This window comes from Ambystoma mexicanum, chromosome 7q (assembly GCF_040938575.1).
Source record: "Ambystoma mexicanum isolate Mex_15411 chromosome 7q, UKY_AmexF1_1, whole genome shotgun sequence".
Classification (NCBI taxonomy): domain Eukaryota; kingdom Metazoa; phylum Chordata; class Amphibia; order Caudata; family Ambystomatidae; genus Ambystoma; species Ambystoma mexicanum.
Window position 1 is genome coordinate 666,359,888 of NC_090941.1, and position 15,100 is coordinate 666,374,987.

Genomic DNA, 15,100 nt, shown 5'->3' on the forward strand with positions numbered 1-15,100 from the left:
ACCATTACTGACTTCATTAATGCCTCCTTCTCATCCAACTGTGTCCCCAAATGCCACAAGGCAGTCTGGGTCACTCCTTTCCTCAAGAAACCCTCGCTTGACCCCTCCCTCACCATCACCACTGTTCCTTTCCTCCTCAAAATACTGGATTGGGTGGCATACTCCCAAATCCGGTTTTCTCCCCAAACACAGCATGGAAGCAGCTCTCTTAGACCTCAAAATCCAATTAGACAGTTTCCGTGATTCAGGCAATCTTGCCATCCTCCTCCTCCTCGACACCAATGCAGCATTGTACCTCATCGACCGCGATATACTGTGTCAACATCTTTGCACTAACTTCCATTTCTATGTCGAGGCCTCCGTCTGGATTAAATCCTTCCTGAGCGAATGCACATCTAGAGTGTCCATTGGGGACTCAGCGGCAGATCCCATTGCCGTCCCTCTCGGAGTAACCCAAGGTTCCTGCATTTCCCCCACCCTCTACAATACCTACACTAAGCCCTTATTTGACAGCCTAGACACCCCTGGCATTCCCTAAATCAACTTTGAAGCCCTACACCAACTTTGCCGACGACATCCAAATCCTCCTCCCATCACAGGAAACTACTGCCACAATGCTGACTCTATAAACAGGATCTATAGTATCATTCAGAACTGGATGGCCACTCACAATCTTTGTCTCAGTGATGACAAAATCAAACTGTTCATCGTGAGCTCCCCCTTCGGGCTCAAAAACCTGGACCCTGCATTCTTCTCCTTTGTCATTGATGGCACTAACTTCCCAGTCTTGAAGCATGTCAAGACCCTTGCAATCTACCTGGACGCTGAACTCACCACAACTAAACATGTCAGTGCCCTGTTATCCTCTATAGCATACACTTCTTAGCGCATCTCACTGAGCAGACAATTCCTCTGTCCAAACAACAGCTTAACACTTGCCATAGCCATGATGAACAGCTAATTTGATTGCTGTAATGCCCTTATCTTGGGCACTTCTGCGAAGATCCTTGCCAAACTCTAGCTCTTGCAAAACAAAGCCCTCAGAGCAGCCTCGGGTCTTAGATTGTCAGACCACAACTCAGCAACCAGGCGCGATGTCCACTTGCTCCCCATGAAAGCCTGCATCAAATTCAAAATGCTGGCTATCGTGCACCACTATGTACAAAGAGGCTCCCCAATACCTTAACAACTGCATCATCACAAAACCCTCTATGCGCCCTCAACAATCTGCCTCCAGCCTTGCCCTGCTCACTCCTAGATTCAAAAGTAAAAGAGCAGAAGGCGCCAGCTTCTGCGTCACACTGCCCTCCCTATGGAACTCTCTTTCTCCCAACATCAGGAATGAGCGCTCCTATCAGACCTTCAGAAAACCTGTGCAATAAATGAATTAATACATTAACACGATCTGGGCTGGCTGCAGTATTTCCAGGACTTTCACATGATTTGCTTTTAAGGATCCTGGGCCTTTGTTACTAGTCATAAGCAAGGCTATTCCTCCATTTTCTGTCCCTGCTGTTAAGAACGATCGAGGAAGAACAAGTTGGAGTTTGCAAACTTGGACTGATATTAATTTAAATGCAACAATTAAGATTCTGGGTCCTTGGACATTCATGTCCTACATTTAGTATTTCCATCGGGGATGCCAGCTTTTTGTTACCAATTTGTAAATCAAGCCACAATTGGTTTGTGAAGGAGGTAGTGTCACTGCTGTTTTAGACAGAATATTGACAATCATTGAAGATTTTTGCAGTTCTCTGGGGAATAAAGTTAAGATTTTGTTAGATGATTTTACTATGCAGCTTGAGCTACTAGCTATGTCATTTGAGTTCACTGATGAGAGGACCTGGTGGTGACAGAAAACCTCATTTTAAATCCTTCCTCACCCTACCGAGAGGGCGCCAACAGTCCCATTAAGAATGGAATTGGAACAGTTAGGAATTAAATGTGAGATATGGTTTAGGTGCCCTTCTTTACTGGATGAGGCTCTATCATACCCCAATTCTTAGTATTCACAAAGATGCTTTTCTGGAAATCGTAGCATCTTTGGGGGCATCGGGTTGGCTGCAGTTGTCAAAGAGCAAGCAAATGCTAGACTTGAAGTTGCTGTGGATCAATTCAGCCTTTGAAAAAGTCCTAGCAGATAGTAGGCCTTCCTAAATCAACTTGACAAATGTTGGGGGAGCTGTTTGGCATATGCCTATTTTGAAGTGAAGATCTTCACAGGTTGCAAAAATGATGTTGATGTCGTTATTGAGCCCTTTCTTGCCAAATCATGGTACATAACATTTTGCATCAGAATCTTGCCATTCGCAGCACCATGTATAGATGGAAGATGATATATTCAGATACATGTTAATTGTTTTGCCATTCTTTTTTGCTCCCTCCTTATTCATTGATAAATCGAACTTGCATATTGACCAATAGGAGGCTTGATATTTGCTGTACACAGTTATATAATGAGAGCATAAATTTGCTGATGCAAACTTCTAGCATCAGTGGTTTTATTGAAATCAATAATCATATTTTTCAAAATAATGTCTGCCTGGCAATTTTACAAATAAGCTACACACTTTTTTTCCAAAAGAGGTTGTTACTGAAATTTGTTTTCAGTTTATGACATGCTGTTTTTATTGTTAATTGTATTATGATGAAAGTCCTTTTCACGAATTTAAAGTTGACAAGTTTTTATAACATTATTTTTTATAATTATGCACAATGTATTAACAAAAATTGTAATGTGTGCTGATGCTTTTGAGGACTTAAGGTTAAAATAAACTCTATATTAATTGATTGATGCATCCATGTGACTATTTGCAGACGGTCATACCACCTCTCATAAAGAAAAAAAAGAAAACTCATTCACTGAAGATGCCAATTTTAGTCACAAAGCACTTGGGTCATCTCGTTCTGGGTCATCTGGTTCTCACACTCTTCCATAACTCACACTCTTCCATATCTCCCATATCTCAAGGATCTTAATATGCCTTATGAAGGTTGAGTAATTCACCCTAGCCCATTTTTTCTCTTGGTGTTTTGGGGAATATATATCTTTTTTTCTATTGTTAACTGAGGTTCCAAGTAACAGAATGCAAAGAAAAAAGTACAAGTGAAGTTGCGAAGGGGAACTTGAGCTATCTACCTATAAAAGCTTCTTTATTCTTCCATCCATTCCGCTGTCCTTTTATCTATCCATCTACCCGCCCAACCACTCCATCCATCAATCTATACCTCCATATATCTGAATGCCTGTCCATCCACACATCTGTCAGTTCTAGTGGATTGGCAATACTCTGATTGGTACAAAAAGAAGGACGCAAACTTAAGGACAACCCAAACTAAGAATCTTGAGAACTTCTCTAGACCGAATAAAATTGTCAATCATAACAGATGATGAGCTGCAGGGCAGGGACAGCGATCTAACTCTGTCAAGGACGGATGCAGTCCCCTCTCAACCTGGGGCAGTAAGCCTACGAGGGTGTTTGCTAGAGCCAGTCCTGCTACAGAGATGGAGTTCGGGAGTTCAGAGGGCCCCAGTCTCTGTGCCACCTACCTGTGCCTGGCTGCAATTGCTAAGTACCACTTGTTATAGACCCATACCTGCCATGCTCTGTTCTGGCTGGTGTTCCTTTTCTTCTACTCCAGGACTGCAGAGGCCAGAGGTCTTTGCAGCAAAGGAGGGAATGGACAACCCAACAGTGAGAGAGCCGGTGGCGAACAGCAGGGCCACAGAGCGGTATGCGCTCCAGACCGGCAACCAGGAAGCTCCAAAACACAAGCATAGGAACTTTGAGGTTGACTGTGTTTCTCTCAGGCTGCCACTGCAGACATACGGTGGACCAGCATTTAAAGACCACATGCATAATACCTTTGGGATTAACAATTCCTCGCAGACTGTCATTGCAGGCCTCTGGCGGACCCACAGTTAAAAGGCAAGCACACAGGAACTTTTAGATTGGCGGTTTGTTATGGGCTTCCATTGCAGACCTCTGTTTATATGGATTTGTGGGGTTGGGGCATCAAAGGCATTTTAAAGCCTTGTACCTGTGTGACATGGCCCTGGGGAATTAACAAGCTAGCGATTGGCCTGGGGAACCAGCGGAGCCCCCATGACCAATGGGAAGGGGAGTAGGAGCATAAGAGGTGACACAGAAAACAGGTTAGTGTAGGTAAGGTCAGGAGAGGAGAAGGAGAACCAAGAAACCAAGTAGAGAAAGGAAGGTGCAGCAGAGTGTTCAGGAAGATTATAAAGAATGTGTGCAAGGCAAGGTATTGGTTGGCAATAGAAAGTGGTATTTGGGTGTGATAGTGTGTGTGTATGGTGGGGAGGGGATGAGGGAGTGGGACTACGGAGGAGTGTAAGGGAGTGAGTGGCTGGCTGAAAACAGTGAATGAGTGCTCTGAAGATTGAACTGAGACCTGGTGAAGAAATCCAAACAGTCGCATATGGTTAATCAACAAACAGTCCTTGCCGAAGTATCAACTACAAGTGTTCACAGTTGGTGTTAGGTTGCTGAAGGATTTCAAGCACCATGAAGGAGCACCTGTCTCAAAGTTCATGAAGTTAGGTGTGTACCCATCATGGTTAAGGATGAATTGAAGGCCGAACTCGACAAACTATTTAAACAATATTGTTTTACTTTTGAGAGCTCCGGGTATCTCACCCCAGAGGATGAAAAACCCATCAACCAAAAACACGAATATGTACCGACTTGCAAGTCTTGAGCACCAGTATTTGGGTTGATCAAGAACCGATCTCCTATATTTCATCAAATGTGTCCACTACGATACCTGCAAAGGCCTGCATCAGTCTTCTGGTCACCTTAAATAGTTTGTTACCCCATTAAGTGCATTTAGGGTTAGCAACATGACATTTGCCTGTTATCGGAGGCTGCTGTAGTTATGTAGAATCTGTTTGGTGGTGTGTCTGCTGTCTGTTTCTCCCTGGACAATTTCCAACGCTGAAGGTTCTGCAGGAAAAGGAAGTTAGAGGAATGCTGGGTTAAAGTAGACAAAGTAGGATATCTTGGTGACATCATTTTAACCCCTTAACTGGGGAGGACGAGGTATCTCGTCCTCCGCACAACATTTCCAGTGCGGGGGATGAGATACCTCATCCTCTGCAACGCTTACCTTTTTGGGGGTGGATCACCCCCACCCACCCTGCTGTTCCCTTGACCCCCAGGCAGTGACACGGAGGACTTCCCTTTCTGTGCCTAGGGGTTGGGGGGATGCTGTGATGATATTGGCGCATGCTATGTGCGCCAACGTCATCAAGAAATAAAATGTACATGCTGAAGCCAGGAGGCTTCAGCATGTAAATTCCGCAGAGACACATTTGCGTCCTACAAGGGCATTCTCTGCCCGACTTGGACAAGTAAGGGCTCGTTGGAAAGGGGAGACTCTTCCCTATCCAAAGAGCACTCACACAAGCATATTGCTGGTTGAGGGTCGTTCAGAGGGAAAATCTGTAACGCAGCCCAGCCACAACTCCATAACGGTCGGGGGTTGATGTCCCCAGCCTTGGGTGCCTGTCTCCCATGTGGGTCGACCGTCCCCAAGTACAGCGGCAGTTTCAGGGAGCCCCAGCAGGGTCCCCATTTCTTCCTGGTGGGAAAAGCTGTTACATAGCATGGCCAGAGCTCTAGGATGGCCGGGGGTGCTGCTCCCAGTCTTGGGAGTCTGTCTTGCACATGGGTAAACCGCCGCCAGCTCAGCAGTGGTCATCGGACGACCCGGCAGGGTCCCCGTCCCTTCCAGGAAGAGAAAGCTGTAATGCGGCCCAGCTAGATCTCAAGGACGGTCAGGGCTGCTGCCCCTGGCCTTGGGCGCCTGTCTCCGATATTGGGCAACCGTCCTGAAGTCCAGCGGCAGTCCGAAGGAGCCCTGCTTGGTCCCGTCCTTTCCCAGAAGGAAAATCTGTAACACAGTTGAGCCAGAGCTACGGGGCGGCCGGCAGTGCTGCCTCCAGCCTTTGGTGCCTGTCTCCAATGTTGGGTGACCATCCCCAAGTTCAGCGCCAGTCCCAGGGAGCCCTGGCAGGGTCCCCATCCCTTCCTGGAGGGGAGAGCTGTAACGCAGCCTAGCCAGAGCTCCAGGACTGTCAGGGCTGCTGCCCTTGGGCACCTGTCTCCCATGTTGGGCGAATGTCCCCATGTCCAGCGGCAGTCCCAGTGAGCCCAGGCAGGGTGCTCATCCCTTCTTGGAGAGAATTGCTATAACGCAGGGCAGCCAGAGCTCCAGGATGGCCAGCGGTGCTGCCTCGGGGGTGGCCACCTGTCTCCCTTGTTGGTCGATTGTCCCCAAGTTCAGCAGCGGTCCCAGGGAGCCCCGGGTGAGTCCCCATCCTTCCCTGGAGGGAAAAGCTGTAACACGGCCAGCCAGAGCTATGAGACGGCTGGTGGTGCTGCCTCCCAGCTTGGTCACCTGTCTCCCTTGTTGGTCGACCATTCCCAAGTTCAGCAGCAGTCCCATGGAGCCCTGGCAGTGTGCCAATGCCTCCCCAGAGAGAAAAGCTGTAACGCAACCCAGCCAGAGCTCCAGGACGGTCGAAGCAGAGCTGCTGCCCCTGGCCTGGGGCACCTGTCTCCCATTTTGGGCAACCGTCTCCAAGTCCAGCAGCAGTTTCAGGGAGCCCCGGCAGGGTCCCTGTCCTTTCCCGAAAGGAAAAGCTGGAACGCAGCCCAGCCAGAGCTCAAGCACAGCCGGCTGTGCAGCCTCTGGCCTTTGGCAACTGTCTCCCATATTGGGCGACCATCCCCAAGCTCAGGCCTGTCCCAGGGAACCCTAGCAGGTTGCCCATCCCTTCCTGGAGGGAAAATCTGCAAAGCAGCCTAGCCAGAGCTCCAGGACGGTCAGGGCTGCTGCCCACGGCCTTGGGCGCCTGTCTCCCTTGTTGGTCGACTGTCCCCAAGTTCAGTGGCGGTCCCAGGGAGTCCCGGCAGGGTCCCCATTCCTTCCCAGAGGGAAAAACTGCAGCGCAGGCCAGCCAGAATTCCAGAATGGTCGAGGTGATGTCCCCGGCCTTGGACACCTATCTCCCATGTGGGTCGACCGTCCCCAAGTCCAGCAGAAGTTCTGGGGAGCCCTGGTGGTGTCCCCATTCTACCCCTGAGGGAAAAGCTGTAACGCAGCCCAGCCAGGGCTCCGGCTGGGCTTGCGATGGTCGACCCACATGGGATACGGGTGCCAAAGGCATGGGACATCACCCCGACCATCATGGAGCTCTGGCTGGGCTGCGTTACAGAATTTCCCTCCAGGAATGGATGGGGACCCTGCCGGGGCTCCCTGGAACTGCTTCTGTGCTTGGGGACGGTACACCCACATGTGATGCCCAAGGCCGGGGACATCACCTCCAAATGTCCTGGAGTTCTGCCTGTCCTCTTTCAGAAAAATGTATGCTTTCCATTCCTCACCACATTTGTTTTCCTTATTTTCACATGCTAAGTATGTCTATTTTGTTCCGTCAGCATAAATAATCTGTGTACCATGGCTCAGTTTGGGCTTGAGGTGTTGCTTTTTTGTGTGAAACATTACAAAAAATGTGTGATTTCGAAACTACAATAGTCGGGGGAATGTGGTGGTTCATTGCTTTTCTCAATATTCACTGAAGCCATTACCTTACAGGTCTGAACCTGCCCAGCACATACCTTTTTTTCTGTCATTTTTCCAATTTTAGCTACATAGTTATTGGCTGACCTGCGCAAATGACCCCTTCCTAAACTTGGAATTTTGTCTACTTTTCGGAAATGTATTCCTTTCTGTCTTCCCATTCAGCTTTCCTACCCTCCTCTTCCATTCCGTCCACGTGAAGGGAAAAATGGCTTACCTCTTACAAAACTGATGGTAACCTTATAAAAATATGTTTTTTTTTTGTTTCGGCCTGTTCCAAAAAGCCTGGAAAATGGCAAATTCAGAACAGCAAACCATTTGTTCCTAGCTCTTACAAGGAAAAAACACAGGCTTCTTTGTACATAACTGTAATGGCATATTTTGAAAAAACACAAACTTTGCTCTCTTTTTTGTTATTTTCTCTCACCCCCCCTACTACAAAGTCGGATGCGAAATACCGAAATCTCCAAAAAAGGGCTCAGCACTGGGAGGGAAAACCCTCAGCAGTTAAGGAGTTAAGGAGTGTATAAAACCCAAAGAGGATTGGGTAAATGTAATGCTCAAGTTAGCTACTCCCACCAACAAAGAGGAACTATGCTAATTTTTAACACACATGAAGCATTATGCCAAATGTATTCACAATTTTCACTGACTCCTCTGACAGTACGAGGAAACTACTACAATATGGTATTATGTGTGTCTTTGGGAAGTGTGTTTGTGGAGCTCAAAGTCAGTATAGTGCCCACATTAACAATGTTCAACATAAAGTAAAAAATAAAAATAAATCACATTGGATGCCATGGCATCCTCTAAGCTGTCCTCACAAAGGATCAAGATGGCAAAGAAGTCACTTTAGCATTCACCTCGAGCTTTGAGGTAGCCGCAGAATAATAACTCCACCATTTAGAGAGAGAGGCTCTGTTAGTGTACTAGGGAGTAAGGTAGTTCAAGGCTTTCATTGTGGGATGATGGTGTACTAGGGAGTAAGGCATTTTTTGTTGTTCATTTGGGGTAGGGTGGCGGGCTGGGCATTTCAAGTCATTCAGTTGTAGTCTACCTCTTACTGTCAGGATGGTTCATAAGCCTTTGAGCCACATGTATTATAAGCAAAGCCTTGCCTGGAGTATGCAAATGGATGGTGGATTTATTGCAATATTGCAACAAAGCCTCAAAGTTATGGAAGTCCCTGGGGAGCACAGCAGGTAACAGGAGGTTTGGTTGCAGTAGGGAAAATTGGTAGAATTTCATTTGCTGCATTTTACCGCAAATGTTTGTGGGGCGGTGGATGTTAGTGGAATGATTGGAGGGGATGATTGGAGAGGCTGTGGGGGTTTCCCCCTGCATACATTTGCGTTAAATTGTTCTTAAAGAAAAACTAATTCGACCAATTCTCTCCCGATTAAATACATTCGAAGAAATCACAGCAACGTGGCCAAATCTCTGTCCAGATTGTGTGTGAGAGTTGGATGAATTAACTATGACAATTTTGCCACGAGTAACCCCATTATTAGCAAGGAAGGAAGGCTGGGTTCCACTAAGAATGGTGTGCATACTAATATTACCTGCAAGGGACTGTGTACGGTTTGGAACAAGGTGCTTAAGACTATTACCAGGGTTTGAAAATGTTTTCAGTAAATTAGCTGATAATGCATGGAAGATGATGAGGGGTGGCAGATTACTAGCCCAAATGGGTCAAGTAGAAAGCAGCTTAATGAACAGGAGAATTAGAGAGGGATATTGGTGGCCAAGTACATGCACAACGATAGAGTTGGCTGTTAAGTGTTTTGCTCCTTGAGCAACAAATGACAGGACCAATAATTTAGTGATGCAGGCCCTGATGTCTGTACCGGATTCAGAGAGGATGTGGTACAAGATAGTAGTGGACATCATGGGGTCATTGGAGACGTTGGGCCCAGTTGCAAGTATGTGGTGGTTACAATATGCTCCACATACAAATTGCTGAGTGGGAAAGTGTATCTTCAGTGATCATATGCCAGGTTAGCAATGTCCTCAGCCGTGTGTATAACAAGTGAATACTGGATCCTGTGAGGATGGATAACTGGGCTATCTTATTTTGTGCAGATTCCCTTAGTGTTGTAGGTAAATGTACGTGTCATAAACATTTGTAACATTGGGCAACACGCGTTGCCTGGTGGGTCATGTTTCTTTTTTCTTTTTTTACCTTTGGTGTGGCATGATTTATATCCATCTTGGTGAGTGTGTATGTGTGTGTGTGTGTCGGCATGGACAGTGCTGTGCATGCATGTTTTAGTGTATATGGTGTCTGTTTCTAATTCGTGGGTGTGGATGGATTAATGTCCGTATCCAAGAGTGTGCGCATAGCAGGCAAGGTCTTTGATGTGCATGTGTATTTTGATGTTGGTTTTCTTCATGCATTTATTTTTGCAAAATTACATCAGATTTTGGAACTGTGTGTTTGCGTTTTTGCAGTTCTTTTCATGTGGCTGTGATTCGCCTTATTATGTGTCACACAGGTATTTTAATCTCGAAAAATGTATCAATGTTGTCATCTTCTCTGTGCATCATTCCAGGGCTGCATATGTTTTTGCTTCCCTGTGATGTGGCGTGTTGTGTGTTATGCAGGGCTGCATTCCTTTCTCTGGGGTGTGTTTATTCCTGTATGTGTATTTGTTTTTGCCTGGTTGTTGTCAAAGCTATAACTGTTTCCGTGGTTCTTTGAGCAGTGGCGCGCAACCACAATTTAGATATATTTGTGCGACTAGCTTGCGTTTGCATGATTCCATTTTCTATACACCAGATCCTCATGTCTAGGGGCATGCCAAAAATATTTGAAATGAAGGCATACCATTTTGAGACATTTGCTCAGAAACTGTGGGTGTTTTTAGGGTCCATGAAGGACCCCATGCCCAATTAATGGTTTTAAATACCTTTTTCATTATGAACATGTTCGTGAATGTCTTTAAATCAGGCGTGACTGTTGAAATGTGGTATTTTCCTTCTAGACAGATGTGGAGACCGTTCAAGGATGAGTTCAAAAGATCTAGGGGAAAAGCTTTTTCCGTGTTCCTATGAAAAGTGGCTCGTAACCCTACCTATGGTGTACCACAACCACACCATCACAGATGTAAGTAGGCTATGAAAATTGCTTTGCAAGAGCAGGTCTGCTATTGTTGTGTGTGTGTGTGCGTGTGTGTCCACTTGAGCCAAGTCACACATGCTACGGTGCCAACCATGCAGCAGCCAACACTGGAAGTTTACATCCAGTTCAGAGCCACATGTGCAAAGTATTGTGGGTATGCAAATAAGCCCAAATGCAATCCTTTAGCTCCAGAAAAGTGTGTTTGTCTCTTAGGGCAGTGCCATTTTATACATAGCTTCTACAACTCAAAACAGACAGCGCTTAAGGCTGGGGGCAACTGCATTACATTTTCACCCTCATTAGGGATCAGCAGTACAGTATAGTCTGTCTTCCTTTTGGTTGGATCATTGGGGCATGTGTGGCATACACCATCAAAGTTATGGTGGGTTCAAGGGGACTTTTTTTCAAGCCTTTTGAAACCCACCATAACTTTGATGGTGTTTGCGTGTACATGGTAAGGATATTTGTGTGTGTGTGTGTGTGTGTGTGTGTGGGTACTTGAATGCAAATATATATATTCCAACCAGACCTGCTCTTGCAAGGAAATGTTCATATCCTACATATTAGTGAGAAATGTGGGTCTTATCACAGTTGTTGTGGACACGTGAGATACAGTAAAGTAGCTTCCATTTCCCTGCCCATGTCGGGTAGCATGGTTGGCGCAGGAATACTGGTGGTTCCCCTGGCAAGTAGCAATGAGGAAATCCTGACAGCACAGTAGTTCCCACGACTTTTCACTCCCTGCCTGACCTTGTGAATCAGCTTCAACATCTAAGGCTAGACAGGCCAGCAGACTCTCATTCTCAGCTAATGAAGAAGAATATGATTAATTGGTGTACCCCAGCCCGTGTAAGCAGCAGTCGGTATTGATGCACATGGAAACAAACACATATGGGTGCTGTCTACACCAAAACAACACCATGCAGTTAACACAGAGTATGGATGAGTACTTTAAGAAATATTTATTGCCTCCTCTCTGTTACTACACTTTTATTATGGGCTCCTTGGCTATGCATCATCAGGCCTTATACTGCGCTAGGCACACACCAAAATGGCCACACAATAAAAGACTACCACGCAGACATACGCTTCCATAACTTTATATGCACACTTTAAAAAATCATCTACACAATGCAATATATTTACATACATAACATATTTCAAAATCCATCAGGAAAACAAACATCTAACCATGCACTTTGTTATAAAGAGAAAACAGAACATGCAATTTCACACTGACTGTTTTGTGTGGGTTCTAAAAACTATTTGGTATTCATTGATAATGTATGTATCGTGGTTAACATCCTTTATTACTTCCCCCTTGTAAACTATTAGTAGATTGGGGTTGAAATTGGGGCACGCTTGGTATGCACTTCAGTTGGTTATGAAAGCAGGTGCATTTTAGGAAGAGCCTCACCTCCTATCTACCCATTGCCTTTTTAGCCAAATGTCAGGTTTGTCTGAGGTTAGAAATAATGGATTTCCTTGCATAACAAAATTATTCCCACAATCAATTTCAGGCAGCTCCCCTGTTGTCTTTGTGTACCATGGGGAAAGTGGACAATGTCTTTTAGCTCAGTCTGTCCTGGCCAAAACACCCCTTGTAAGAAAGTCCAATTCTTTTGATCCCTTTTTATACACTTACTTGAGACCCTTGTCCAACCAGCCCTTCTGACTTGTTTGCAATTTCAGTGCCTGTCTCAGCACCAGACACGGCAGCACACACTCGACAGCCCCCACTGTTCAGCCCTCTTCGGAATACTGCCTTGGAATTCTGTCACGGAGCCAGGTACACAGAGATCGAGTCTGCTCGCAGCCTTCAACGCCCCAGCCAGGCTTGGCAAAATGCAATGATGTTTGAAAAACACAGCCTGGCTCTCACGCTCGAGAAAAGCCTTCCAGAATTCAAAAACACTGCCACAGGTATTTGCTTGCAATCGGAACTGGTAATATTTAAACCCTGTTCTTTTCATAAAATCTCAGAAACCTCTCGCGCGCGGCTCGCAGGACCACTTACAGACTTTCGCTAAGGGTCTCAGGCCGCCTGACTCTCCATGTAGAAAGCCATCCTACCACCCGCAGAGGGGAGAGGAGCAGAATTAACACAGACAACGCTGTTTGTTGTGAATAAAGTAGGCGCACACTTTGGTGCCCCTAGTCTAGCCCTGATGAATGTGGCCTACCAACCCAGAACCACAGAAACCGGTCGGCTTTAGGACGACCTGACCTAGTGCAAATTTCTACCCGCACAGGTTCAGTTTGTTCCTAGAAAGGATCCCCACAGTAACCAGGGGTCCAAGTTCATAAGGAAACCTCTTGAGAGGAACCTACCGAAGAATGCTATCTTCCTTGTTTTTAGTGAAACCTGCACCTGCCAATACAGAGAAAACCCATTAAAGAAAACAATGTCTTTCATCTGCAAGGCAGCAGACGCATGCGAAGACCGAGGTGGTATAGCATGTGCCTTTTAGCACAACACATTGCACCAGAGACAAATTGGAAAGCCCAGTCAGAGAAGCTGGTCCTTTGTAACCTATCCCCACTCGACAAGCTGTGTTTTTTCAGTGTGACTTCCATCAAAATCCAGGACACAGATTTATGCGGAAAGCTTGGGTCATAAGTGCTCCATGCAGAAATCACTGCCCCAAAAAAAGGGGAATCAGTAACAGGCAAAAAGCTCCTCATGGAATCAGCAACATGTCAAAAAACCTGCCTCCTATATAGCAGTTCCTTACAAGCCTCTCTCTCAACCCCAACCCAGGACCTATGGATCCTGCACATTTCCACCCACCTCTGTGACAAAGTGTTCGTGATTATTCCAGAATCTTCCAGGACCCATCTGATGCCTTTGGTAAACTGCAAGCCTCTTTGACCATCTCTTACCCCATTCCTCCCTGCGCTCTGAAGAAAATGTAACATGCCATCCTTTCTTCCTGCGTTTGCTTTGCACAAACAATGGACACTTATTTTTAAGGCCCTCACGTTTTGCCACACCGCGCAAAGCAGGATGTTTGCCCTTTAATTCTCTGTTTTTATTTTCCGAATCTAACCTTCGCAAGCAAAGCTATCCATGCACATGCTGTATTGTTAATATGTTAAGGATTTAAGCCCACAAATCAACCCCCCCTTTGGTTTACCCTCAATGCTACACTGGTACACCTTAGTGCTAGTATACTAAATCACACACACACAGCATGTGCTGCAATGTCAGCACCAGAGGAAATTAGTGGGATAGTTGAGATTAGTGACACTGTTGAAATTAGTACTAAACTACCACAGTTGAAACTGATGCACACTCTCTATGTTGAAGTCAGTGTCACCGTTGAAATTAGTGCATTATTGAAATGAGTGCACACCATTTTTCCTTAGAGTACTTATATTTATTTTACAGCGCTGGTGTGGGGATTAGTAGAAGGAGGAATCTTGGCCAGTGAAACTTGCATCAACTTTTTCTCACTATTCCTGAAAATGTGTGTCACGGATTTCAAGTTTCCGTGTACAACCAGTGGTCACCTTCTGATTTCTCTGACTTCCATACACATTTTCTGGAAGTTATATTATGCTGTAATTGTAGAACGTAAACGGAGCACCAGTCAAGGTTGAGTACTGAAGTCAAAACCTGTCCATCACCTCTTAGGCTGCTACATCGAAGGTCTGATAGATTCAACACTTTCAAGCAATCCGTCTGCCCGGAATCCCATACCCTCTTTTAGAGCATATTTTACTAACTGTTTGGGTAATGGCTGGTATTCCTGTTTACTTTTCTGTCTACAACTTTAATATTCTTTCTGAGGGATGTTATCGAACGTACGTTTCAACTCGAAGCTTCCATTTAAAAATATAGACATTTAAGCCGTTCCCAAAAGGTTTGACATTTTACCTGTTACCTGTATAATCTAAATGCATTAATCTTGGATAGGAAATATGCAATTAAAGAACGGTAGTCAATGTCTATGCCAATGGTTTGCTGTGGCTGTGCAATAATGTTGCCCTAAGTAGTGCCGTTACAATTGCTGTTTGCTGTGTCCCATTAAATATGGATACTAAAGCCTATGTTTGCATGTATTTAAACCTGACAGCCACACTACCGCCTGCAAGCTTGCCTGAAGGGGAGATCACCACCATTGAGATTCAGCAATCTGCTCATCCTGGTGTTAATCTGGGAATCAGCATAGTTGGGGGCAATGAAACACCTCTTATCAACATCGTCATCCAAGAGGTGTATCGAGATGGGATCATTGCTCGTGATGGAAGACTCCTTGCTGGAGACCAGATACTTCAGGTATGAAATCGCCATTCCTGTCGTTTCCCACCATCTAACCTTTACATCCTTTTGTGTACATGATACACATTAAATCCTAGCACTAGTGG

At 45.6% G+C, this 15,100-nt stretch overlaps 1 protein-coding gene across 3 annotated transcripts in view; it reads left to right on the top strand.

The window, feature by feature from the left end:
- LNX2 (ligand of numb-protein X 2) overlaps positions 1–15,100 on the top strand; it is an 858,121-nt gene that overhangs the window by 443,100 nt on the left and 399,921 nt on the right. For all 3 annotated transcript variants that reach the window (XM_069639047.1, XM_069639049.1, XM_069639048.1), the window contains exon 4: positions 14,809–15,011. In XM_069639047.1, coding sequence (XP_069495148.1) covers positions 14,809–15,011 — 203 coding nt within the window. The remainder of the gene's footprint in view (positions 1–14,808; positions 15,012–15,100) is intronic.